Source organism: Hyaena hyaena, unplaced genomic scaffold, assembly GCF_003009895.1.
Source record: "Hyaena hyaena isolate Hyena2069 unplaced genomic scaffold, ASM300989v1 scaffold_490, whole genome shotgun sequence".
NCBI classification, from domain to species: Eukaryota; Metazoa; Chordata; class Mammalia; order Carnivora; family Hyaenidae; genus Hyaena; species Hyaena hyaena.
Genome location: NW_024081123.1, coordinates 951270 through 978238, shown reverse-complemented (window position 1 = coordinate 978238; position 26969 = coordinate 951270). Strand labels below are relative to the sequence as shown.

Here is a 26969-nt window from a genome sequence, read left to right as displayed (position 1 = left end):
TTATATTTATAAAATATAAGTGAGATTAAACCAAATTGTATATGTGAAGCGCCCAATTTACTGAATGTATTCAGCCAGTTTTAATTATCTTCCACAGTGGTTGGACTGTCCCTACTTCAGCTCTAGTCTTCTGTTATCTCCCAAAGTGCCTACTAATGATATTTACTAAATATTTAATGAGTAGAAATCATCTCTTTCTTGTACCTGGAAGCAGTTGGGTTGGAGAGATGTTTAATTTAGATCGATTAATGTAGAGCGATTTCTCCAGCTCCAGTTTCCCTTTAAGCATTAGTTGGAGAGACTTTGCTGGAGGCAGAGTAGTAGCAGCAGTGAATGGTGGTTTACTATAAATATAGATAGAAATGTGGGTTGAAGAATCCTCCCTGTGTTTTAAGGACTATAGTAGGAACGTAGCATTACCCATAAAACCATGGCTTTATCTTTTTATATGATAGAGGAATTCAAGGATTTTAGAAAATTTAATGGCAATTTTTATTAACATGCTTACATTTTTCAAAGTCTGCTAACCAAACATCCCATTGGGTTTATTTGTGTCTTTTTTGTTGTTGTTTTAATTTTTTTAATGTTTATTTTTGAGAGACAAAGAGTATGAACAGGGTAGGGCAGGAGAGAGAGGGAGACACAGAATCTGAAGCAGGGTCCCGGCTCAGAGCCTGATGTGGGACTCTAACGAACGGTGAGATCATGACCTGAACTGAAGTCAGATGCTTAACTGACTGAGCCACCCACGCACCCCTTCTTTGTTTTGTTGTTGTTGTTTTTTTAACATTTACTTATTTTGCAAGAGAGAGAGTATAGGAGGGCCAGAGGGAGAGAGGGGAAGAGAAAGAAAAAACTCCCCGCAGGCTCAAACCTATGACCCCATGAACCGTGAGACCATGACCTGAGCTACACCAGGAGCCTGTTACTGAGTTGACTAAACCACCTAGGTGCCCAAAACATACCAGAGTTTTACATCACATGTTATTACAAAGGTGTAAAGAAATGAAAGTGTCCAAAATTACTCTCAATTTCATGTAAAAATGACATGATTTTAAAAACTGAATATTTCAAGATTGGGTTCCCTCCTATAATTTTGGAAACTGGCAAGTTAGAAAATATGTGAGCTTGCTTTATATTAGATGTGAAACTATAAAAATACTTATAAAATTAAATATCTTTATCATAATTGATATACTCCACCAATTAGAATTCCTAGATTCTAAAGTGGGAAAATATTTAAAATCATCATCATTTTTCACAGCCTTTCTTCCATAATAAACACAAATGCATCTGAAACAGGTTTTGTCATAAACCTTTGTTTAAAAGTGTTTTGTTCAAGGGGCACCTGGGTGGCTCAGTCAGTTCAATGTCCGACTCTTGATCTCCATTCAGGTCATGGTCTCACGGTTCGTGAGATTGAGCCCCACCTTGGCCTTCATGCTTACAGCATGCAACCTCCTTGGGATTCTTTCTCTCCCTCTCTCACCCCTCCCCCACTTGTTTTCTCTCTTTCTCTCTCTCTCTCTCTCTTTCTCTCTCAAAATAAAAAACTTAAAAAAAATAAATGTTCTGTTCAAAAATTTACAAAATGTGTAAAGTATGTGGTTCCTGTGCTTGGGAGGAAAATTATATACCTCATTAGGAATGGTCCATTGTCTCTTATTAAAAACAAGTCATTCTTTTCCCACATCTTTGTCCACTTTTGTGAATGGTTTCATTTGTGAACATGATGATGTCATTGAAACTAGAAATAGCCACACATATTCATCATCTGAAATTACAGGGCATGTTGCTTCTAGGAAATGCATAGCAAATTAAAAATGCTACATTGGTAATAGGTTGACATACATTTACTACTTGGCTTATTAATCTTCTCTAACTGTAGTTATATTGTGGAGATAATGATTCCAGGGTACCTTGTTTGTATTTTGTGAACATTCTATTTATATCCTGAATCTCTTTCTTAAACAATATTTAAAAACTGAAAGCATGACTAGAAATGCTTTTCTGGTGGAAAAGCAAATACGTATCCTGTTGAAGTTGGTCAGAACAGTATCTTCCTTGGAAGAGGGACATAGAACACAAAGGCCTAAATGTTTCTGAGAAGCACCAACTTTTCATGACATTTCCATTAAAATGGGTGTTGTGGCAGAGATGAGAGGACAGTAGAGGAGATCATGTGTGTACAGTAATGCCATTTCTTAGTCCTCCCTGATTATTTGTGCTGAATTGCTTATCTTGTCCCTAGAAAGTTTTACATTTTATTTTTTTTTTACTATTTTTTAAGAGAGAGCAAGCCTGCATGTGAGAGCGCAACCTGGGGAGGGGTAGAAGGAGAGGGAGGGAGAGAATCCCAAGCAGGCCCCATGCCTAGTGCAGAGCCTGACATGGGGCTTGATCCCACGACTGCAAAATCATGACCTGAGCTGAAATTAAGAGTTGTATACTCAACTGACTGAGCCACCTAGGCACCCCTAGAAGATTTTTATAGGTTTTTTTCCCCCATTAGTTTTCCATTAAGATTATCAACAAATGAAAGGCATAAAAAAAAAGAAACTGGCAGTAAATTTTTTTTTTATGATAATAAAATTAGTAAAACAAAAAAATTCAAGGAAGTGCTGAGAGGGAGTGCCTGGGTGGCTCAGTCAGTTAAGTGTCTGACTTGATTTCGTCTCCTGTCATGATCTCATGGGTTTGTGAGTTCGAGCCCCACCTCAGGTTTTCCGCTGACAGTGCAGAAGGAGCCTGCTTGGGATTCTCTCTCTCCACCTCTCGCTCTGACCTTCTGCTCTCACTCTCTCAGAATAAAGAAACAAAAAAAAAAGTGCTGGGGAGGCTATATGTATATGTGTCCAAGTATACCCCTAGACAGTCTTCCAATTCTTACTTTAAAAGGCAGACTTTAAATCCTTTTTACCTTTTAAATCTCATTGGATGCTTTTCCAAGAAATCTTAAAAATGCACTTAAATCAGCATTTTGACATATTCACTTGTATTTCTGTATCTCTTAGTTTTAAGACTTGTTTGTATTCCTTTTTACTAAATGCAGTATGGAAATTATGGAAATATTTCCTATTTCCTAGAAACAAGACTTTTTCTCCTATATAACCATAATACAATAATCAAATCAAGAACTTAGTACTAATAAGGTACCACCAGTCCTTAGACTCCATGCAGGTTTTGACAGTTGTCCCATAAAAGTGGTCCTTTATAGCATAAGGATCCTGTTTAGAAAGATCCTTTGACTTTATGACCTTGATACTTTTAAAGATTCCAGGCCAGTTATTTTTGTAGAGTATCCCTCAATTTAAGTTTATTTGGTGTTTCCTCCTGATGACATTCAAATTGAGTATCTTTGTAGGAATATCACAAAGGAGAGACTGAGTTCTTAAATTGTATGGTATTAAGTGGCAGATGATTTTGATTTGTTTTAATTATTTATTTACAAGGAAACATTTCTTTTAAAACATGAGCAGTCCTGGATATACATGCTACAAAGTTTGTAATCCACCCTGGAGAGAAAAGTAGGTACAAGAGTATACTCTGAAGCAAAAGGTTCAGTGGGGAGAAGCCTCTTCCTTGGCACCAAATCCAAGTTTTAAGATAAAAATTGTCTGAGTTCAGAGGGTGGCAGTGATAGGTAATTAATGCCAAATAATTGCTCACTGGTATGGCAGGATGTAGCAGTGGGCAAAAGAAAAGATATATCATATTCTTTTTTTTTTTTTTTTTTTTTTTAATTTTTTTAATGTTTTATTTATTTCTAGGAGAGAGAGAGACAGCATGATCAGGGTAGGGTCAGAGAGAGAGGGAGTCACAGACTGAAACAGGCTCCAGGCTCTGAGCTGGCAGTCAGCACAGAGCCCGACGCGGGGCTCGAACCCACGAACCGCGAGATCATGACCTAAGCGAAAGCCGGACGCTTAACCGACTAAGCCACCCAGGCGCCCCAAGAATATATCATATTCTTACTCCCAAACAAAACAGTAATTTAAAAATGTGTACACACACACACACACACACACACACACACACACACACACACAGAAGGGGTATTCATTCAGCCCAGTGCAGTGGTATAGAGGTGATCGTAACAAAATTAGTCAGATAGTTCTTGATTATATCAACCAAGCTTCTGACTAATTCATGACTTCATATGCTACTGTTCTGAGAACTCCCAGATGGTTTTTATAAAGTCATTATTATTTCTGACTTCCTGCCTTTGGACAAAGCAGTTAACTTGCCTGCTTCAGGACCTCTTGGTTTTTAGTAATAATTGCAAAGCATTTTCATAAATGTTAGTTTCATTTTTTTCATCATTCCAGTCTCTGTTAGAGAAAGCTTCAATTGACAGGTGATTGTGTGTATTTATATTTTATAGTCCAAGAGAAATTTGGATTGTAATACTTTGTTTTATTTTCTTACAGAAGAAGCATGCTTTACGCTGTTATTGTCAAGCCATGCAGGTTTACAAAGGAAAAGGCTGGTCTCTGGCAGAGGATCACATTAACTTCACTATTGGGCGCCAGTCCTATACCCTTAGGCAACTGGACAATGCTGTGTCTGCTTTTAGGCATATTCTAATCAATGAAAGTAAACAATCTGCTGCTCAACAAGGGGCCTTCCTCAGAGAGTATCTTTATGTTTACAAGGTGAATACTTATTTTCAAGATTAGATACTAAAATTATATTTAAGTTACTGTTTTCAGCAAAAAGCGTAGTCACTGCTACCTAGTAGGAGTTGAATAAAATGGCTTTCTTAGAATTTATGTGATTATCTGCCATAATAAAATGTAGCAGGCTATGCTCTTTGGTCGTAGATCTGAGTTGCCTTGGTCTTCTACAGTTCTTTAAAAGGAGATTTTAATATTTCAGTAAACATTTGATTTATATTGGAATTAAAAACATTCTGTACTGTTTCTTCATTATTTTTTTTTTTAATCATACCTTTTTTTTTAATTGGGTCCTCATACCATCCCTTGGAAAAGTACATTCTTCTCTTTTCTTTATGAAAGATGAGGAGGTAGGGTCTGTGGGAAGTCAATTATTAGGTCTAATCCAGGAAAATTAATAAGGGAAAATACTTCACTGAGGCAAGAGGATAGAAAATAAAAAACATGTTATACGGAAAAAGTGGAAAGTTGTGAATTTTTTCTCAAGACCTACGGATAATCTGCAGAAAATACCTTTTTCTGCTTTATTAATTTGAGCTTATATGGGTTAGACTTTTGACAGATAGGATGCTGTAATGAGTCACAGGAAGTAAAGTGCAGCAAAATAATATTTGGAAGTTTTAACATCCAAAGAGAGCTAATAACTACCTGAGTAACTTTAGGAAGATGCTCTTGGGCAAGAATAAATGATATCTAAAGTTTTATGATTGATGTATTAAGTAAAACTAGTAATTCTTTATCTTAATATTCTTGCTTAACATGTTTTTAATACCTTGTATATTAAAAAGTGAGGAGACATATGTGAAGAAAATGGAATTTTCTCAAAAAAACTTTTTTCTTTTGTATTTCTCCTAGAATGTAAGTCAGCTATCACCAGATGGCCCTTTACCGCAGCTACCTTTACCGTATATTAACAGTTCAGCCACACGGGTTTTCTTTGGCCACGACAGACGACCAGCAGATGGTTTGTAAGATTTTATTTGGCCTTTTTACCAAGTGACTATTTTTTTAAGTGCTGTTTTCTTTATTTAAGAAATGATGTTGTAATTGTTAAGGAATATTTGGAAATAAGTAAATCTGTACCATATCACTTAACCATCCTGCCACTTTGAAGATAACCATTACTTCAGTGGTTTATCTTCTGGCTCTAAAAGCTAAAAATAACAAAATAGCTATAATTATAATAGGTTTTCTCACATAACATGAAAAATGCTTATGTTATTACATATCTTTAAAATTTTTTTTTTTAAATGTTTGCTTATTTTTGAGACACAGAGCACAAGCAGGGGAGAGGCAGAGAGAGAGGGAACTACAGAATCTAAAGCAGGCTCCAGGCTCAGAGCTCTCAGCATAGAACTTGATGCTTGAACCCACGATCCGTGAGGTCATGACCTGAGCCGAAGCAGATATTTAACCACCTGAGCCACCCAGGCGTCCCCTTGTTATTACATAATCTTAAGAAACGATGTTAATGGCTGTAAGATACTTTGTCCAGTACATAAAGTACTGTCATAAAGTACTGTCACGTTTGCTTCTTATATAGTGATTCTTATGTGATTCTTTGCAGTCTTATATTTTAAGCTTAAATCCTTGAGATTTAATTTAGTATATTATTTAAAACTATTAAGATGTTTATGGCAGCATTGGTTTTAATAGCAAAAAAAAAGTGAAACAGCAGGAAAAGAATTGATAAATTTTGGCATATTTATACAGTAGATTCATCCTGTAGAAGTAGTTCTATGTTTCAACATGGATAATAGACCATAAAGTTGAGTGAAAACCATTACAGAACCATCAGTCAAATGTAATTCCATTTCTATAAATTTCAAACCTATAAACCAGCTCTGTGCATTATTTATGTATAAATTCATGTAATCAAGCAAAAAACAAATACGGATGAAAACACTATTTCAGCTTTGAAATAGCTCAGGGGAGAAGTGCTTATGGCAGTGAAGGAGAGCAATAGGATTTGGGAGGGTTACACAGAGGACAGTAATTCTATCTGTAGCATTTTATAAAGAGTATTTGGGATCTTGTGATAAACGTTGGCATTTGTTAAATTTTGATATATAAATATTTGTTATTCTTCATGTGTTTCTGTATGTTTGAAGTATTTCATAGAAAATTATTTGGAATATTAGGAAAAATATATTCTTTCAGAGTCAAGAAGAAAGAACGTCAATAATGTAAGCCAAGTTCCAGTTAGACTAGGGTTAATAAGAGGATGTTTTTTTCTCAGATAATTTACTAGACAAGCGTGTACATGTATATGTATTTATTTGGATACCTCAGATTTTTATTTAAAATATGTTTCAGAAGTGCCTGGGTGGCTCAGTCGATTGAGCATCTGACTCTTGATTTTGGCTCAGGTCATGATCTCAGGGTTGTAGGACTGAGCCCTGTGTTGGACTCTGCGCTGAACACGGAGCCTGCTTAAGACTCTCACTCCCTCTCCCTCTCCCTCTCCCTTTTCCTCTCCCTCTCCCCCCTCCCTCCCTTCCACCTCTTCTTCTCCATCTACCCTACTTCCCTGCTTGCATGCACATTCTCTCTCAAATACAATAATAATAATACGTTTCATCGAAGGCAGGTGTTAATAAATGTGTGTTTGTGACACTTTTTTTTTTAGGTGAAAAGCAAGCAGCTACTCATGTGAGTCTCGATCAAGAATATGACTCTGACTCCTCTCAGCAGTGGCGAGAACTTGAGGAACAAGTTGTAGCTGTGGTTCACAGAGGAGTAGTTCCATCCAATTTCCACCCCACACAATATTGTTTGAACAGTTATTCAGATAACTCAAGATTTCCACTGGCAGTTGTAGAAGGTGATATACTTGAATTTTTATTTGTGATTTATTAATTACCTACAGCAGATACAAGATAATTTCCTATATGCCAAAAATCACTGGAAGCCAGGCATGCAAAAATAAGTTAGGAATCATAACTTAGTAAGCTGCATTTATAAAACCAGGTACTATGAATGGTATGTAATACTGGTGTATACGTTGTGCTACTAGAATATAGAAGAGAGAATGACATTTGTTAGTGTATAGGAATTGGGGAAATCTTGTAGAGGAAGTAATTTTAAAACTGAATCCTGAATGAATGGACATTTATAAGCCTGGTAAAGGACAGTCCAGGGAGAAATGCAGAGCTGTGAAAGTAAGGTGTGTTCAGAGAATTGAAGTATAGGGTAATAGGTGGGGTTTTTTAAAGTTACTAATTTAGGTCTTTCTTTTTGTAGAACCAATAACAGTGGAAGTGGCTTTTAGAAATCCTTTGAAGGTTCCACTTTTGTTGACTGATTTGTCATTGCTGTGGAAGTTTCAACCTAAAGATATTAGTGGAAAGGATAATGAAGAAGTTAAAGAACTAGTAAGTTATTAAAAGGTATTTGTAATAAGCATGTTTCAGTAATAGCCTAGCAGATTTGTAATATTTCAATTTTTTCTGTTCAGTGAGCTACTTACTCTTTTTTATACCTATTTTCCCTAGTTGTAAAAAGTATGATATATACTTATTGTTGAAAATAGAGAATACAAAGAACATATAGAATAAAAATAAAACTGTCTCTTCAGTATTAGAAATAACCACTTTTCCAGTCATTTCTATTTGTATGTCTTGTCACATATATGAGATTTTTTTATATTGTGTGTGTTGGAGTTTTTTTCATTCTGTTGATTTGTGTGTACATCTTGATATTAACATGTCTTAATATTTCATTTCTGTGCAATATTCCATCATGGATGATCTATAAGCTCTTCTGTCTCCATTGATAGTTGTTTTAGAAGTTTCCATTTGTTTACTGTCATCATAATTCATTGGTGAAAATTTGTGTGTATACTTTTTTCATCCTGATAATTTCTGTAGTAAAGATTCCTAGGCATGAAGTTAAAACATTTTAGGGAATAAATATGTGTTCTGTTGGTTTCCCAAGAGGTCATACCAAAGCTTTTCACCAACAGCATTTAGGATTGGATGTCTCACCTTTGCAACATTAAGCATTCTTATTTATATATATAAAAAATCTTAATTGATTTACTAAGTAAGAAAAATGCTGTTTTACTTTATTATTTTCCATCTCATTCATTAATTACTGGTGAAGTTGGATATCCTGTATTTCCTTGTTTTGAATTGTCTTTATATATTTATCTTTGTCTTATTCATGTCTGTAATAAGCTCTTTATGTATCTAAGATAGTTATTTTTTAAGTTTATTAATTTTGAGAGAACACACACACGTTGAGGAGGAGCAGAGAGAGAGGGAGAGAGAGTCCCAAGCAGGTTCTGTGCTCACGGACCATGAGATCATGACCTGAGCTAAATCAAGAGTTGGAGATTTAATGGACTGAGCCATCCAGGCACACACCCCTAAGATAGTTATTTTTGAAGTAGGAATGACCTGAACAAGTAGTTTTTATTACCAAGCTGATTGTAACACAAATAATTGGGAAAAAAATATTTTTTATCCACTTACTAGGCTGTTTTCCACTATCTACTACATAACTTTTACTTCTTTATACTACCTTGCTATATGCTTTAATCATTATTTTGGAACTGGGAAATCCCTACATTTTGGCACTGATTTATGAAGGGAGAACTTGAAAGAAGATGTATGTCATACTAAACTTTATGATAAAATTATTTCTGTTGAAGTGTTTTGATTTTTAAAGATTGCCTTATATAAAATCTTGTTGGTTAAATCCATTAAAGACATTTTGTGATTACATTCATTGTGACTAGTTCAAAAGATTGAGATTTTGTAGGCTCTATTCTGACTTGAATTTTAGCAACCTCATGAATTTTTTTTCCTGTTTCTTTTGATGCCTGGAATACAAATAAGCATATGAATGGTTCACTCTTGATAGAGTTTTTTTTAAAAGATCCATTAGCTCTTTAGTATATTAGTCTGTTTAATATATTAGATTTTAAAGGAGGTTTAATAAAGTGAGATTTTTCATTGTATAAAGTTACACTTTATCCTGTAAATTTCAAACTCTTAGATTTCTTCATAACTTTCTGCTGCTGATGGACTAAGATACTCAACTGGAATTTAGGGAAATGTAGTCTTAATTTATTGTGTGAAATAACTAGCTTTGTGGTAAAAGTAAAACTGTGTTGATGAGGGCCAGCTTTACGCCAAGTGTGAGTCAGTTAACTGTGCTTTGTTAACAGGACCAAAGATGGTAGTCTCTTAGAGAAGTCACTGATTTGGAGGAGACAGGCCTTTTTTTGCTCCCTCCTACTGCCCTTATTGTCTAGCCTTGCCTTTTATGCATCTTGTTTAGGCTGCTATTACTTTATATAATTTGCCAATTTGGAAAAAGAGACCAAAGTAAAGATGGAGAAATTTACTCTCATTAGTAAACTAAATGGCCATTTTGGCCATTGTTGACAATTAGTAGCTGAACTTTATCTCTTGAAGTTTTATCTTCTTGGTGGCTGCAGCTTTGAGTAAATCACTTATCCTCCTCACTTGAATTGGACTGAATGAAATGGAAAAATATATCACATGTTAGCACATAGTAAGAGCCTAGTAAATGCTAACTGTAATTATTGTTACTGTTCTTAAATATTGATGTATAGGAATGTTAATATTTTTCTGATACTTTTCATTAGAATATATATTTTACAAAATATTTTTCAGGTAACAGATGAACCTGAAATGATTGGAACTGAAGTTATTTCGGAATTTTTAATTAATAGTGAAGAATCTAAAGTGGTAACTATTCTCTTACTATTTTTCTGTCTTAAGACTTTCAAAAAGTAAGATGCAAATAGATTTAAAAAATCAATTTATTCAATTCATTTATATTCTAATTTTCTTAAAAGCTAAAATTTGGAAGATTAGGAAACAGAAATTGCACAAGAGGAAATTGATGGGGGAAGAGTAGTCTTTGGTTTGTTAATTTGCTTTGTTAATTTTCAAAGGAGCCTGGTGAAAAGTTTTTGGTTTTTTTGGGGGGGGGAGGAGGAGGTGGTCAGTATGGTAATTTCATATGACATTTGGTTGACCAGAATATTTTGTTTTTTGTTGACTTTAAAGTGTTGGTTAAGATCTACACCTGTAATTATAAAATTTACAGATTTTCTTTTGAAGAAAATGCTTTCTAGTATAAGAAATTAATTGATTATTCAAAAGCTTAGGTCATAAGTTTCAATTTCTGCAGTATTACAAAACTTAGGTATTGCCCTATTTAAGATACTGTGAAAACAGATAATAACAGTGACTTAAATATCTCCACAGGCAAGACTAAAGCTCTTTCCGCATCACATAGGGGAGCTGCATATTCTGGGAGTTGTTTATAATCTTGGCACAATTCAGGGCTGCATGACAGTAGATGGTATTGGTTCTCTTCCTGGATGTCACACAGGTAAATCTGTAGCATTAGCATTGCTAAAGAGATACAAAACTAGTAATTAAATCTCCTAAAATAAAATGAATGAAAATGGAGTGTTTTTAAAATAAGTTTAATGTACCTTTAACAAAGACATTTAGTCAGATTATTTGGATTATTTTAAACTTTGTCATTGCTTCAAAAATAAACATCTGTATTCCTTTCTAATGTATTTTGTATCTGCAAAGTAAGTAAATCCTAAATGAGAAATTGAGCAGCAAACAGTAGGTATGGTTAAAAATAAAAATAAAATATGCCTAATTCTTTGATTAACCCTGCTACTCAGTAATTGTCTAGAATTTTTCTAGAAATAATCTGAAAGTTACAGTATTCAAGCTAAATTAATGTTACTTAACATCAAATTATTTTAGGGCATTGATTATTTTTTGTTTCAGGAAAACTTTCTTTGAGTATGTCAGTCAGAGGGAGACAGGATTTAGAAATTCAAGGTCCTCGACTTAACAATACAAAAGAAGAGAAAACATCTATTAAATATGGTCCTGATCGACGTTTAGATCCCATTATCACGGAGGAAATGCCACTATTGGAGGTATTCCACTTTTTGAAATTTCATGGACTTAATAAACTATAAGGTCAGATAATATTTTCAATAAATTAATTTTAGACTTTGAAAGTACTGATATTACATTGAGCCATACTTTTTAATTATTGCTAAGCTAGGGTTAAATAGATCTAATTTACAAAGATAAGTCACAGACAGGTTTTAAAATACAAACCTCAAAATGATAAAAATTGAGAAAATACATTTAAAGAACACTTGTTTATTAAAATCAGTGGCTCTTTTTTGATAAGATACAAAAATAATATGGGAATTAATGCTTGTAAAAAGTTTACACAAAATAGATAAATATGTGTATAAGAAGCAGTATCCCCTTCATTCTCTGTTTCCCACCACACCCTACTTCTCTGCCATATGAGTTCAAGCTTTTTTAGTTGTAGAAGATAGAAACTGGTGATAGGTAGCATAAGCCAAAAAAAGAGAAAATGTATTATTTAGTTAAAGGATATTGGAACATCTGGAAAACTAAAGTATTCTAGAACAGTAAGTCTCAGGAAAATAAGGAAACTTGGCACCTCCAGGAAATTTAGCAGCAAATGTTTTTAAGTCTTTAGAAAACATTGCTTTTGATATGACCTTAGTCTAACAACTTTTCCAGTCTTTGTGCCACTTTATTACTAATTTCAAGTTTCTGGGAAAGAAATCTGGCCTGCCTTGGATCAGTTGTCTACCTGCAAGGCGAACCGGTGGCAGGGGCGTGTACAGTTACAAACAATGGCAAGAGGTCTTTCCTCCTGCGGCCTCAGGTTTTCTTAGTAGGGGAGTTAGAAGCTTAGCCACTTACCTTCTGCAAGTGCTAGTGATATTAAATTGGTGTTCAGACCTTTCACTGGACACTTAGATATAGTTTTACTAATTATAAATGGAATCATATTGCACATTTTGCCCTTCCTCACTTTTTGTCTTTAACAGCCTAACTTGGACTTTGTTTTCATTCAGTAAAAATTCCTTATTTTACAGCTATATATGGTATTCCTTTGTTTAGATATCATAATGTATTTTAACCATTTATCTGTTGATGAGTGTGTTTCTGGTTTTTCAACATTACTGATAGTTCTGCAGTAAATCCCATTATGTATATACTTTGTGTTCTAGTTTAGATTAAAGTGAAATTGCTGGGTTAAAGGATATGTAAATAAAAAGGTTAGTAATATACTACAGAATTACCTTCAGCAAGGCTGTAGCAGTTTGCACCTATCTTGAGAATGAGAATATCCATTGCTTCACATTTATGACATACTGGATATTATCACTTTTTTTTTTTTTTTTTTTTACTTGTGCGGATCAGATTGGTGAAAAATGACGTTCTTTTTATTTATATTTCTCTGATGTATGAGAAGATTGATCAGTCTTCACACATTTATTGTTCATATGATTTTTTTCTTCTGTATATTTAAATGATTACCTGTTGATACCTTTGAATTGGGTACCATTTCCCTTTTCTCTTTGGATGGTTTTTATGGCCCTAATCCTATGCCTGTAGTGGGGAGAGTGAGGGATACTCATGAAAAAATAAAGGGGAGGGTTGTGTTGAGGGGAGGGTATTGCTGAACCAGGTGTATTCCTCCCAGCTTTACACTTGCTTAATTATGGTTCATTTAAAGAGTTATGTAGGGCAAATAAAAGGCTTAGAGGCTGACTTCAATGCTAGCTTCTGTTTGATAAAATTTCATATATTGTAACTTTGATTTAGCATCTTTCACCAAGTTAAGGCTTTTAACATATATGAGGTCCTATCTGATGGTCCTTTGTTGCTTCTGAGTTTTATAGACACTTGAGACTTCTATAGTCAAAATTTTTACTGTCTTATTTTTTAATGTCTATGTTCTGTTTTAAATCCAAGGGAATAATACTCTTCTGAATGTCAAGGGATAGCAAGTCAAACTTATAGTCCAAATTACCGTTAATTGAATATTGGCAACTCATTATACCATCTTTCTAATATACTACTATCTTTAAAATATGGATATCTGTTTTTTGTTTTTTTTGGGGAGGATGATACCTATTCTGCTCAATAATAATTCCTCATCTTTCTTGGTCAATACTGTATTCTTGCTTTATCATTTTTTAATCTGGCAAACCAGATTAAAAATTAATCTTTAATTTTTTTTCTTTTTTCTTATACATGTGCCATTTTTATATAAGCTTGTCAAGTTCCCATAGTAATGCACTGAATTTTTATTAGGAATTGTATTGCTACACCTAGGAGTTCTAAGGGTGAAGATGGATTGAAATTTGGTATCCAAATTTTATTTTAGGGCTATTCATCATTATTTATTTACTATTTATTTATTTTTCAGTTTATATATATATTGAGAGAGAGAGTGAATGTGCGAGCAGGAAAAGGTTATAGAGAGAGGGAGAGAGAGAATCCCAAGCAGGCTCTGCAGAGGCAGACAAAAGGCTCGATCTCACAACTGAGATCATGACCTGAGCTGAAATCAGGAGTTGGACGCTTAATTGATTGAGCCATCCAGGTGCCCCCATCATTATAGTTTAGAAGTCACTAGTTAATATCAAGTTGCTTGGAATTCTATACAGAAGAGTTTGCTAGAGCTTACTTTTGAAAGGGAAGATTCTGATCCCTCTGGTTAAATTGAAATCAGTCCATAGAGGACACCAAAATACTCAGTTTTTATTGATTTTACTAGCTTACACCTTTTTTTAAGCTTATTTATTTATTTTGAGAGAGTGAGAGAGAGCATGCGTCAGGGAGGGCAGAGAGAATAAGAGAGAGAAAATCCCAAGCAGGTTCTGTGCTCGATCTCATGAACTGAACCGTGAGATCATGACCTAAACCAAGATCAAGAATTGGATACTTAACTGACTGAGCCACTCAGGTGCCCCAGCTTATGCTTTTCATTATACCTGATCATGAAAATATTTTTCATTACTAGGATTGATAAAAGTACAAATGGTTTTTAAGTGTAGTACTTCTCAGATGATATATTATTACATATAAAGCTTTTCTTTTAGACTTCTTTCTAAGCTCCATCTCTAATTATCTGACCTTGGAAAGTTTCTTCTCCTGTGAAAATTGAACCAGATGATTTTAAATCTGTTTAACTCCGTAGTCTTTAAAATTATATATATGTATTTTTTGATATTGCTTGTTCTGTGTTTGTTTTCTTCTTAAATACCATAGTGGTTTTTAAAAAAGACTTTATTGTTATAGATGCAGTTTTCCTTGCAGAGGGTATTTTAGCAGGGAACCATTTATTCTACATAATAACAACTGATGTTTGGTTGATTAAACAAAAAAGCGTGTGACATGAATAACAAAAAAACACAATAGATTCATATCATCAATATTTTACCTTAAGAAAATATACAGATGTACATTTTTTCAGTGTCTTATGGGGAAGAGGATTTGGGTCAGAGGCCTTTTCTTTAATTTTTTTTTTTTAATGTTTATTTATTTTGAGAGACAGCATGAGCAGGGGAGTGGCAGAAAGAGAGGGAGACACAGAAGCTGAAGCAGGCTACGGGCTCTGAGCTGTCAGCACAGAATCCGCTTTGGAGCTCAAACTTGTAAACTGAGAGATCATGACCTGAGTGGAAGTTGGACACTTAATTAGCCAACTGAGCCATCCAGGTGCCCCATTTTCATATCTACTTTTAAAGCTTCTGATAGGGGCACCTGGGTGGCTCAGTCGGTTAAGCTGCCACCTTTGGCTCAGGTCATGATCTCCTGGTTTATGGGTTCGAGCCCCGCGTCGGGCTCTGTGCCGACAGCTCAGAGCCTGGAGCCTGCTTCAGATTCTTTGTTTCTGTCTCTCTCTGCCCCTCCCGTGCTTATGCTCTGTGTCTTTCTCTGTCAAAAATAATTTAAAAACATAAAAAAAAATTAAAAAAAAAAAGCTTCTCTGATATACAGAGAATTTATTTGCTTTCCTTAAGACTGTGACCATAGTGAAATTCCATTCAAACTTAGATTATGAAACAGGTTTTTCCACTGTATTTTTACAACTCCTTTGCGACTACCAGTCATAACTTTATTAGAACATTTTTTCTTATACTTTTACCTTTATATTCCTCTTGGATACTTTCAGTGTACTTCTGACATTTACACTTAAGGATTTTTTATTTATTTTTAATTTTATTTAAGTTTATTTATTTTGAAAGAGAGAGTGCTCATGGAGGAGGGGGAGAGAGAATTCCAAGCAGGCTCCACACTGCCAGTACAGAGACTGATGTGGGGCTCAAACTAACGAACCATGAGATCATGACCTGAGGGGAAAGCAGGAGTTGGAAGCCCAGCTGAGCCACCCAGGCACCCGACTCAAGGATTTTTTAAATGCAAATAACTTACTAGATGGTTGGCAGCCCATATTTCTACCTCTGTAATATTCACATTCTCTTATCTGAAATCCTGAGGCCAGATGTGTGTTGGAAATCATTTTTTGCCCTTAATTTTTAGAACTCGTGTGTGTATGTGTATGTGTGTGTCTGTGCGCGTGCATGCCCATGTTTTTATCTAAGGTGTTATGTAACCCCTGTTGGGTTTGTGGTAGCATCTGGAAGTCAAGCAAATTAATATTGTGTGACTGAACCATATGAATGTCACACTAAATGGGAAAGGGTATAAAAAGCCTCTGTTAGATTGGGTTTTGCTCCCATGTGAGTTTACTAAAAGTTTGAGGTCGTTTGGAGCTTTTTGGTTTTAAAATTATGAGTGTGGAATCATGGAGCTGTACATTCCTCCCTTTTAAGACTTATGGTGTATTTTTTCATCTTGATGTATAAATAAGTAGTTGAGCTACTTTTCAAGGTGACATTGATAAGGAGTTTTCAACTGACAATTATTTAATTCAAATAGCCGTTTTAAATTTCTTATAACTTCTCTTATCCATAGTCTGCACAGTTGTCAGAGTTTTGCTAATAACTCACTAATCACTAATGTTTTGTCATTAATTCATAAGTCTGAAATTTTCTAGTGAATAACGTTGGTCTCTGTCTCATCTTTTCTAAAATGGTGTTGTTAATTGCCACATATTCGGGGAGATATCAAAGAGAATTAATACAATTCTCTGTATAAAGAAATAAATTGTTATTCATTAGAGGTTTGGAATTTTTAACAGACAATATAATAATATTTTTTCCCTCCAATGCAGGTATTCTTTATACATTTTCCTACAGGGCTCCTCTGTGGAGAAATCCGAAAAGCATATGTAGAGTTTGTCAATGTCAGCAAAAGTCCTCTTACTGGATTGAAGGTTGTTTCTAAACATCCAGAGTTCTTTACTTTTGGTGGCAACACAGCTGTTCTAACACCACTAAGTCCCTCAGCTTCTGAGAACTGTAGTGCTTACAAGACTGTTGTGACAGATTCTACCGCTGTGTGCACGGCACTCGTGTCATCGGCTTCCTCTGTAGACTTTGGCATTGGCATAGGGAGTCAGCCAGAGGTGATTCCTGTTCCCCTTCCTGACACTGTTCTTCTACCTGGAGCTTCAGTCCAGCTGCCAATGTGGTTACGTGGGCCAGATGAAGAAGGTGTCCATGAAATTAACTTTTTGTTTTACTATGAAAGTGTTAAAAAGCAGCCTAAGATACGGTGAGTATTGTAAAACTTTCTTGATTTAACCTCTGTGTTTAATGTATGTGTACAAATCCAAATAAACATTTTGATATTTGTTAACATGTCATTGTTTAATAAAAAAATTATCCCTTCTATATTATGCATTTTTATAATTGAGCTTGTCCCTAATGTAAGTTCTAAGTAGCCAAAAGTGGAAAAAATTAGGCTACCATAATCTTAGTGGCTTCTGTTAATTTCATGATTCTTTGATTCAGCCGAGTACTGTGGCCAAAGTTACCACATAATAATGAAGTTCACAAGTACCATATGTATGTGAAGACAACCTGTTTATAGTCATTCTCTTTCAAGAAAATTATTTTGTTTTACCTTTCGTTTTCCTTGTGCCCTCTCCTGACTCCTGAGAATGATGGCGGGGGAGGGGGGGAGTATATATTTGTAGAACAGACGATTAGAGTGGTGTTATAATATGGGTCACTGAAGAAATTTACCTTGGCACTCACAAAGATCTGCGGCCTATATATATTAAACAACAGATTATTTTATTTGTGATAATGCTGTTGTCATTTTTATAAAATTAACTAGGAGTAATTGTATTACTCCATCTATTAATAGAATATCCAAAATATCTTACAAGACTTTGAGGACAAAGTGATATAGTATTTACAAGCATGGGGACATATTAGATATTCAATAATATTAATTCTCCTTCAGAGTACAATAGAGCATACTCTGGCCACAGCAGTCAGAGAAGGCTTTGTGGAATATAGTAGTGGTGAAATGAGCTTCCAAGGAAAGTAAAATTTCAAAATTTGGATATCAAGGGGGATAGGCAAGAGAGTAGTGGGTGTTCCAGGTAGTGGTTGTAGAGGATTTGCAAATTAGGAAATATAAACTGAAGATAGTTTGTTCACAGTGTAAAATATGAGTAAAAGAAGGGGAAACTGTTAGAACTAATAAATTCAGTAAAGTCATAGGATACAAAATTAACAGAGATTGACTGCATTTCTATATGCTAATAATGAACTATCAGAAAAAGAAATTAAGAAACTAGTCCTATTGACAATTGCATAAAAAAGAGTAAAATACCTAAGAATAAATTTAACCAAGGAGTAAAAGACTTGTACTCCGAAAGATATACTGTGTTCATGGATTGGAAGAATTAATATTGTTAAAATGTTCATACTTCCCAAAGCAATCAACAGATTCAGTGCAATTCCCATGAGAATACAATTGGCATTTTTTACAGAACGAGAACGAAGAACCTTAAAATTTGTATGGAACCTTAAAAGGCCCCAAATGGCCAAAGTGCTCTGGGGAAAGAAGAATAAAACTAGAAATATCCTGCTCCCTGATTTCAAAGTATACTGCAAAGCTATAGTAATCAATACAGTTTGATACTGGCACAAAAATAGGCACAGATCTATGGAACAGAATAGAGAACTTGGAAATAAATGCACGCATATGTGGTCAATTTATCTTGACAAAGGAGGCAAGAATATACAATGGAGAAGATAATTTCTTCAATAAATGATGTTGGGAAAACAGGACAACTGCATGCAAAAGAATAAACCTGGACCATTACCTTATACTATAATGAAAAATAAATTGACATTGGATTAAAGATTTGAATGCAAGATTTGAAACCATAAAACTCCTAGAAGAAAACATAGGCATTGATCTCTTTGACACTGATCTTAACAATATTCTTTTGGACCAGTCTTTTCAGGCAAGGGCAGCAAAAGTGAAAACAAATGGGATCACATCAAACTAGAAAGCTTTTGCATGGTGAAAGAAACCATTAGCAAAACAAAAATGAATCCTACTGAATGGGACAAAGTATTTGCAGATCTTGTATCAAAAAAATATAAATAACTTACACAATTAATATTAAGGAAACCCCAACTTAGGGGTACCTGGTTGGCTTGCTCGCTCTCTCTCTCTCTCTCTCTCTCCCTTTATCCCTTTTTCCCTTTCTCCCTTTCTCTCTGTCCCTCCCCCACTTGCTCTCTCAAAATAAATAAATAAACTTAAAAAAGTAATAAAAGAAAAAGAAAGTCCCACTTTAAAAATGGGCAGGAGATCTGAGTAGACATTTTTCCAAAGACCTACAGATGGCCAGCAGGTACAAGACAAGATGCTCAGAATCACTAATCAAGGAAATGCAAATCAAAACCACAATGAGATATTACCTCACACTTGTCAGATTGGCTGTTATCAAAAACACAAAGTAATAAGTGTTGGTGAGGATGTGGAGAAAAAGGAACCTACATATACACTGTTAGTGAAAATGTGAGTTGGTACAGCCACTTAGGAAAAATAGTATGCGAGTTTATCAAAAAATTAAAATAGAACTACCATATGATCCAGCAGTTTCAGTTCTGGGTATTTAACTGAAGAAAACAAAATGACCAATCCAAAAGATACACACACCCTTATGTTCACTGCTGTATTATTTACAATAGCCAAGATGTGGTGGCAACCTAGGTGTCCCATTGATGGGGATAAAGAAGATGTGGTATGCACGTGTGCATACAAACACACTTGGAGGAACATTACTCAACTATAAAAAAGAATGAGATCTTGTCATTTGTGATAACATGGGTGGACCTAGACGTGTATTATGCTATGTAAAATAAAAAAAGATGACATTATTTCACCTATATGTGGAATCCAAAAAAACAAAACAAACAGACTCCTAGACACAAGAAAGAAGCTGTTGGTTACCAGAGTGGGGAGGTGTTGGTGGGGCGGGAGAAATAGGTGAAGGGGATTAAGAGGTACAAATTTTCAATTATAAAAGAAGTCATGAGGATGCAATGTGCAGTGTAGGGAATATAGTCAATAAAATTACAATAGCTTTTTTGATACGTGGTAACTAGGTTTATCAAAGGGATCATTTCATAGTATATAAAAATATTGAATCACTATGATTTATCCCTGAAACTAATAGGATATTGTATTTCAATTATACTCAAAAAAAAAAAAATTTAGGAGGTAACATTAAAAAAAAAGTGTAAAGGGGAATTAACATTGAAATGTAAATAGCCTTATTGTGGTAGGCCTTGAATGCCAGGTTAAAGTTTGGAGTTTGCTTGATAGGGGATTAGTTACTTTGGAACCACTGTCAGAGAAGAAGCATAATCAGGACATTGCTGCATGAATATTATTTTCATGTGCTAGACTGATGAGTTTGGTGAGCAGACATGCCTTGAATTAAGGAGACTGAGTTTCCTTCTAAACTGAGAAGAAAGAATTCAACTGAAGTTATAGGAGATCATTTTACTTTATTATGCTGTTTTTGTTTTGTTTTCTGAGTATAAATGGTCCTGAGAGCAATTAGATTTTAAAAGCTTTATTTGGAACTAGAGAATCATAATAGTTGGAGAGGTTCTTATATTAAACTTGCTATTTTTTATTTCTTCAGTCACAGAATATTAAGACACACTGCAGTCATTTGTACCAGCCGATCTTTGAATGTACGGGCTACTGTCTGCAGAAGTAATTCTCTTGAAGATGAGGAGGGCAGAGGGGGCAATATGTTAGTCTTTGTGGATGTGGAAAATACCAATACTGTAAGTTGGTTTAAAAACTAAATTTTATTTTAAATTATATTGGAAGTGTTTCCTTTGTTTTTAGTAAAGGATTCTTTTTTCACAAGATAGCATAAGCTAGGAGTTTAGGAATATTCATATACAACAGTGTGAAAACATCTTAATTTTTCATTAGCTTTGTGATTTTAAGTCTCTTCAAATAAAACAACCTGGTGGCATTAATATGGTACATATTCATATGAACGGTAGCCCCATACATGAATAATTAAAAGAGATCTGATAAAGTGCTTTCTAGTCTCACCATTGAGAATCTATTGATGTAATTAAATTTCTAAAGTTCTGTATTAGGATTTCACATTCAGTATTAACTTGATAATCTTCACTTACACATTTCTGAGAATACCATTTTCTTTATATAAAGCATTTCAAACATTTTACCATTCCTATTTATTTATATACTCTAAGTATAAAAAATGAGTATTAAAGAAGAGAACGTGATCTCATGATTAAAATAGCATCTTAGTGTGGGGCACCTGGGTGGCTCAGTTGTAAGGTGTCTGACCATTGATCTCAGCTCAGGTCTTGGTCCCAGGGTTATGAGTTCAGGCCTGCCTTGGGCTCCACTCTGGGCATGATATCTACTTAAAATAATAATAATAATAATAATAATAATAATAATAATATAGCATCTTAGCATCATATTGATTCAGATCAGATATTTACATGAACTGTTCCTTTTAATTCTGTAATTAACTCTGTATACAATGTCCTTTGCTTTAGCTTCATAAATTTGTAAGGTTGCTTTTAAGGATATTGGGTTTATATGCTTAATACTTTGGTGATCTTCAAAGAAAATAACATTTGTAAAAGTAAGAAAATTGTAATAATTTCAAATTAGCTCTTTTCCAGGTGGATAAAAAATTGTATACAGATTAATTTTATGTGCATTGGCTGCGTATGGAAATTCTGATTTGTTCAGGTTTTGTTGTTTGTTTTTACCTTAATGAGAATGAGATATCTCAGAAAGGTGAGAAGGAATTTTAAAAAATGCTACAGTTTTAATTAAAAATTGACAACAAATACTGTTTGATTAAATACTGTAACTCATTATGATAGGTTCTAATGACTGAATACTCACTGAGAGTACATCATAGTTAAATACAGTTCTTGTATAAAATGTTGACTTCTCTGCTTTAAGTAAATTTAAGGAGGGATTTAAATAACTTAAGCTTTCTGAAATGTATATTACTTATTTCAAAATAAAAATTTCATTTTATGTTAATACTTTGGTAGCAGAGTCAGAATATTATTTACATTATAACATTCTAAGTTCATTCTCCTAAATCCTAAGTGACTCTTATTTCTTTTTGATAGAGTGAAGCAGGTGTTAAGGAATTCCATATAGTACAAGTATCCAGTAGTAGCAAACACTGGAAATTCCAGAAATCTGTAAATCTCTCTGAAAACAAAGGTTTGTGCCTTTTTCCCTCTTCGTAGCAAATTCTCAAATCTTCGTTGCTTAGTTTTTTTCAGAATGGTACTATAATATCAGAAGATTGTTGGTACCTTTTTTATAATTAACTTTTTTAAGCATTAAATTGTGTTTTCATTAGTTTAAGTGACTGTGAATCAAATTACCTATTGTAATACATTCTTTCCCATCTTTTTATTCCCTTCCACATCATTATATTTGCATTTTCTGTATTCAGTTGGAAAATCAGTGCCTGAGTAGATGATCACTTTCAAAATTTCAAACAATACGAAACATCTAGACTAGAATGTGGAAGGTCCTTTTTGTGTCCTTTGCCATTGGAAGGCTGTTTTTTCTGTTTGTACCTCTGTAGTGACTGACTTTATACCCATATAACACCTAAGAGAATATACATGCTTGTGACATATATGTTGACAGATTGTTTTCTAGAATATTTCTATCATTTATACTGTAGTAATATGAGAATGTCAGTGTTTGTAAGAGTGGAGGGAACCTGACAAAATGATACTTGCTCTTTCTGGAGAAAAATTGTACAGTGTATTTCAAAAGCTGTGAAAGTATTTAAACTCATACTTAGCCTCTCAGTAATCCTTATTTTTGGAATTTATACAAAGGAATTAATTCAAAACATAGGAAAATCCGTATACTGAGAGCAGGGGAGTTTATTGCAAGGTTATGTTTAATAGGGAAAAATTCACTGTGGCATTAATATAAATTAAATTATAACTCAGACTATTTTTTAGTCAGTAAAATTTATTAACATTTTAAAAGTGTCTGGGGGTGCCTGAGTGGCTTAGTCGGTTAAGTATCTGACTTTGGCTCAGGTCATGATCTCATGGTTGCTGAGTTCGAGCCCTGTGTCGGACTCTGTGTTGAATGCTTGTTCAGAGCCTGGAGACTGCTTCAAATTCTGTGTCTCTTCTCCCTCTGATCCTCCCTGCTCATGCTCTGTCTCACTCTATCTCTCAAAAAATAAATATTAAAAAACAAAAAATAAAATGAAAGTGTCTGTAAAAGCAGGGAAATGCATCAAGCAGATTGTGTATATAAAAATATTGAGATAAATCATACATATGAAAAAATACTGAAAGGAAATGAAGAAATGATAGAATGGTGGATTGTGGGCTGCCTGGTTCCCAGGTTCTGATCTGATTTTAAACTTTTGTTTCTCTGTATGTCTCTCTCACACACACACACACAGCACGTGTACGACCATGTATTTCAAGAAAATTGAATTTTGTTCTTTTTAAGGGATAAGTAAAATTTTCTTTATTGAGATGAAAACAAAGATGTTTTTCATTAAACATTATTTATAATTATGAATTATTTTCCAGTTTTACTAAGGAAGTCTGAATAATAAATTAAGTTTTACCACGTCAGAAGCTGAGAAAGACCCTTTGAAATTTTTTCTTTTCTCTCTAGATGCTAAACTGGCCAGCAGGGAGAAGGGAAAATTTTGCTTCAAGGCAATCCGATGTAAGGAAAAAGAAGGTAAATTCTTTTTTTTTCAGACTTTCTTAATGATATTTTATATTTCATGCCAACGATATGATTAGTTTGTTTTCCCCTGTCTTTTAGTTGCCACACAGTCCTCAGAAAAATATACCTTTGCAGATATCATCTTTGGAAATGAACAGGTATGCAAATAAGCACGATAGCTTTTGATCTTTTGGATTAAAGTCATAGTTCTGGAATATCTATTTTGGCAAAACAACTGCTTTAGTAATCCTCAGAATCTTTAGTGGGTGAATATGTCAACACTGTTGGGTTTTGCAGCTTCCCTTCATGCTCTAAAACAGACTAGAAATACTGTATGGATTACACCACTTTAATTACTTATTCAAAACTAGCTTCCTTTTGAAGATATCATAGGAAAAAAGTATAAACCTTGGTATTAAAAAAAAACCGGGTATACAAGGGAACCAATTTATTAGGGAAAGTGGTCACAGTGGAACATAATGATGATAATTCTCTGGATTTTGGTGTATCAAATGGCTCTGAGACTGAAATAATAAGCTCTTTTGTAGGGGTTTGGTTTTTTTTTAATAGTTTATTGTCAAGTTGGTTTCCATATAACACCCGTGCTCATCCCCTGTAGTTTTAAATATATTGTCCAAGACAGTGGTACTTCAAGTTAATTATTTGTAAGAATCACTTGGAGCAGTGGTTTTCAGACCTTCAAAAAATGTGCCTATGATTCACCTGGGCTCTTGTTAAATGCAAATTATATCTTAGTAGGACTAGAGTGGGACCTGAGATTCTAAATTGCTATAAGCTGGGGCATCTGGTTGGTACATTGGGTAGAGCACGTGACTCGATTTTGGGGTTGTGAGTTTGAGCCCTGAGTTGGGCATAGTTTACTTAATAAAATATATGTATACTAAATTACTATAAGCTCCTAGGTGGTTTTAAGGTTATCAGTCTGCAGACACTCTTTTTCATCTGGGAATTTTGTAAAAATGAAAATTTTGCTTCCTTGCGTCCAAAATTTTGATTTGTTATGTCTTGGATGGAGTTTAGGAATATGCTTTTTTTTTCTCTCTTCCTCCCTCCCTTCCTATTTATTTATTTTGAGAGAGAGAGAAACAGACATAGCACGAGTCAAGGAGGGGCAGAGAGGAAGAGAGAGAGAGAATCCCAAGCAGGTTCCACACTGTAGCGCAGAATCTAATGTGGGACTGGAACTCACAACCCATAAGATCATGACCCAGGCCGAAATCAGAGGTGGAAGCTTAACCAGCTGAGCCACCGGGTGTCCCTGGGAATATTCATTTTCAGCCAGCTCTGCATATAATCTGAAGAGGAGATCTGGTGATTTGCTTTGAGAAATACTGAACCAAGGGTGTAAACTTCATGGAATCATGCCCTGGTACGGTTACCAGTGTTACTGTTTGTGTTATTGTTTCTTCTTTGTTTTTTTTTTCTTTAATAGAAGAGTCCAGACATTCTTAGGCTTTTGTATTTCTCTTATCATTTGCCTTCATCTGACTCATTAATTGTGGCTACCTTTTGACTATTTGAAGGAGCAGTTATTTAGAAATATTTCAGAGTACCAAAAGCCTACTAGTTCCTAAACAAGTATACTTTTGGCAATATCATGCATCCTGAATGATTGAATTTAGTTAGGTTTCATGATTTTGTTTGTCCTTTTCATTTCATTTTTAAATTTAAAATCCCTAGAGACATAATCAAGACCCTTAAATTATATTGTTTGTAACTTTTATTGTATTTATTGCCAAATAATTTTGTATAGGAGTACTGAACAAGGTAAAAACAAAAAAAAGATATTTTCCCTGTTGATGAATCTAGTTGAGTAAATAGAACTCACCAAGCATTACAGAGTAATGAGAAAACTATGGGGGCAATCACTTACCAGAAAATAGTTCACTCTTAAAGGGGAAAAGGTGTATATTTATTAATATTTAATAATTAACTTGAAGCATAGCATCTGTATACCATAGCCTATAATGCCTATAAGTGTAGACATTTTACTATGAAACATAATATTCAATTTAAAGGAAATCCTATACTTCTGATTCTATTAAACATTTTTTAAACAATTCTTTTCTCATGTTCTCTTCCTTCAAGTAGAAGAACCATATTAAGACCAGTAACTCAGTTTGCATTGTTTCATTGGATGTTGTCTAGTGTTCTAAGTATTTGAATGAGATCTATTTCTGTTATTTTAATAGTACAAATATATTACTTTTCAATAATTTATTTTTTATTCATTTTCTTAGAGCTACCCATCATTCCTCCCTGGATACTTGGAAGGTCAAACCTAATGTCATGGCAGTGTAGATTAATTATTTTGAGGTAACAGCTTTAAGATTCAGGGTAATTTGTCCCAAATATTTTAGGTGTTTAAATGTTTCAGTGTATTTTACAGCCTCTCTCTATTGACAAATTAACAAGAAACTTTTGAATAAGCCTTTTTGGTTATACAGAAATATATAGAGAAATACAAATTTCAGCAGCATATATGTAATTGAAAACATTTATGTAGATAAGTGATTTTCTTTTATCAGATAGTAAGTTCAGCAAGTCCATGTGCAGACTTCTTTTATCGAAGTTTATCTTCTGAGTTAAAGAAACCACAAGCCCAGCCATCTGTGCACACTGAAAAACAGTCGGTAGAGGATGCTGTGAGATTAATTCAGAGGTGCAGTGAGGTGGATTTGAATATTGTCGTATTATGGAAGGTATGTGTTATTACATTATTTCAGCAAGCCTTGCTTATGGATACTTGAGCCTTAAGCTAAAGAACAAATGTAAGCTGATATTTATATTTTTTCTGCTTAAATTTTTCCGTTTCAATATTAAAGTTGCTTTAAACTTTAATAGTTGCATAATGACTTTTTTACTTAAAGAATTCAAATTAGATAACTTTCTTCTTTGCTATTGTTACTTCTGAGTGGTACTAAGAATATTGTAGATTTGTTATCCTCCCTGAAAACAACTGTTATTATTAAAGTCTTTATTATTGGCATTTTCAAACAATAATAAAAGGAAAAAATAGCACTGTGAACTTTCAGGTACCCCATTACTCAGGCTCCACAGTCCCTAATTTATTGCTGTTCATCTTTCATCTATTCCATTAGCCCCTTTTCTATGTTTTCTTTTATCTTTATCTTCATTTATTATTTGCTGTAGTATTTTTTTAATGACATAATATTTTATCTGTAAATGCTTTTGTATTTACTTATAGCAGATAAGGACTTTGTTTAACATC

At 34.2% G+C, this 26969-nt stretch overlaps 1 protein-coding gene across 3 annotated transcripts in view; it reads left to right on the top strand.

Annotated features, from left to right (window-relative positions):
* The window catches only part of TRAPPC8 (trafficking protein particle complex 8), an 85260-nt gene that overhangs the window by 44140 nt on the left and 14151 nt on the right, over positions 1-26969 (top strand). For all 3 annotated transcript variants that reach the window (XM_039254435.1, XM_039254437.1, XM_039254436.1), the window contains 13 exons: positions 4431-4655; positions 5532-5640; positions 7306-7500; positions 7920-8050; positions 10322-10396; positions 10922-11048; positions 11468-11622; positions 16767-17209; positions 20619-20766; positions 22120-22216; positions 23660-23728; positions 23816-23874; positions 26266-26439. In XM_039254435.1, the coding sequence (XP_039110366.1) occupies positions 4431-4655; positions 5532-5640; positions 7306-7500; positions 7920-8050; positions 10322-10396; positions 10922-11048; positions 11468-11622; positions 16767-17209; positions 20619-20766; positions 22120-22216; positions 23660-23728; positions 23816-23874; positions 26266-26439 (2007 nt within the window). The remainder of the gene's footprint in view (positions 1-4430; positions 4656-5531; positions 5641-7305; positions 7501-7919; positions 8051-10321; positions 10397-10921; positions 11049-11467; positions 11623-16766; positions 17210-20618; positions 20767-22119; positions 22217-23659; positions 23729-23815; positions 23875-26265; positions 26440-26969) is intronic.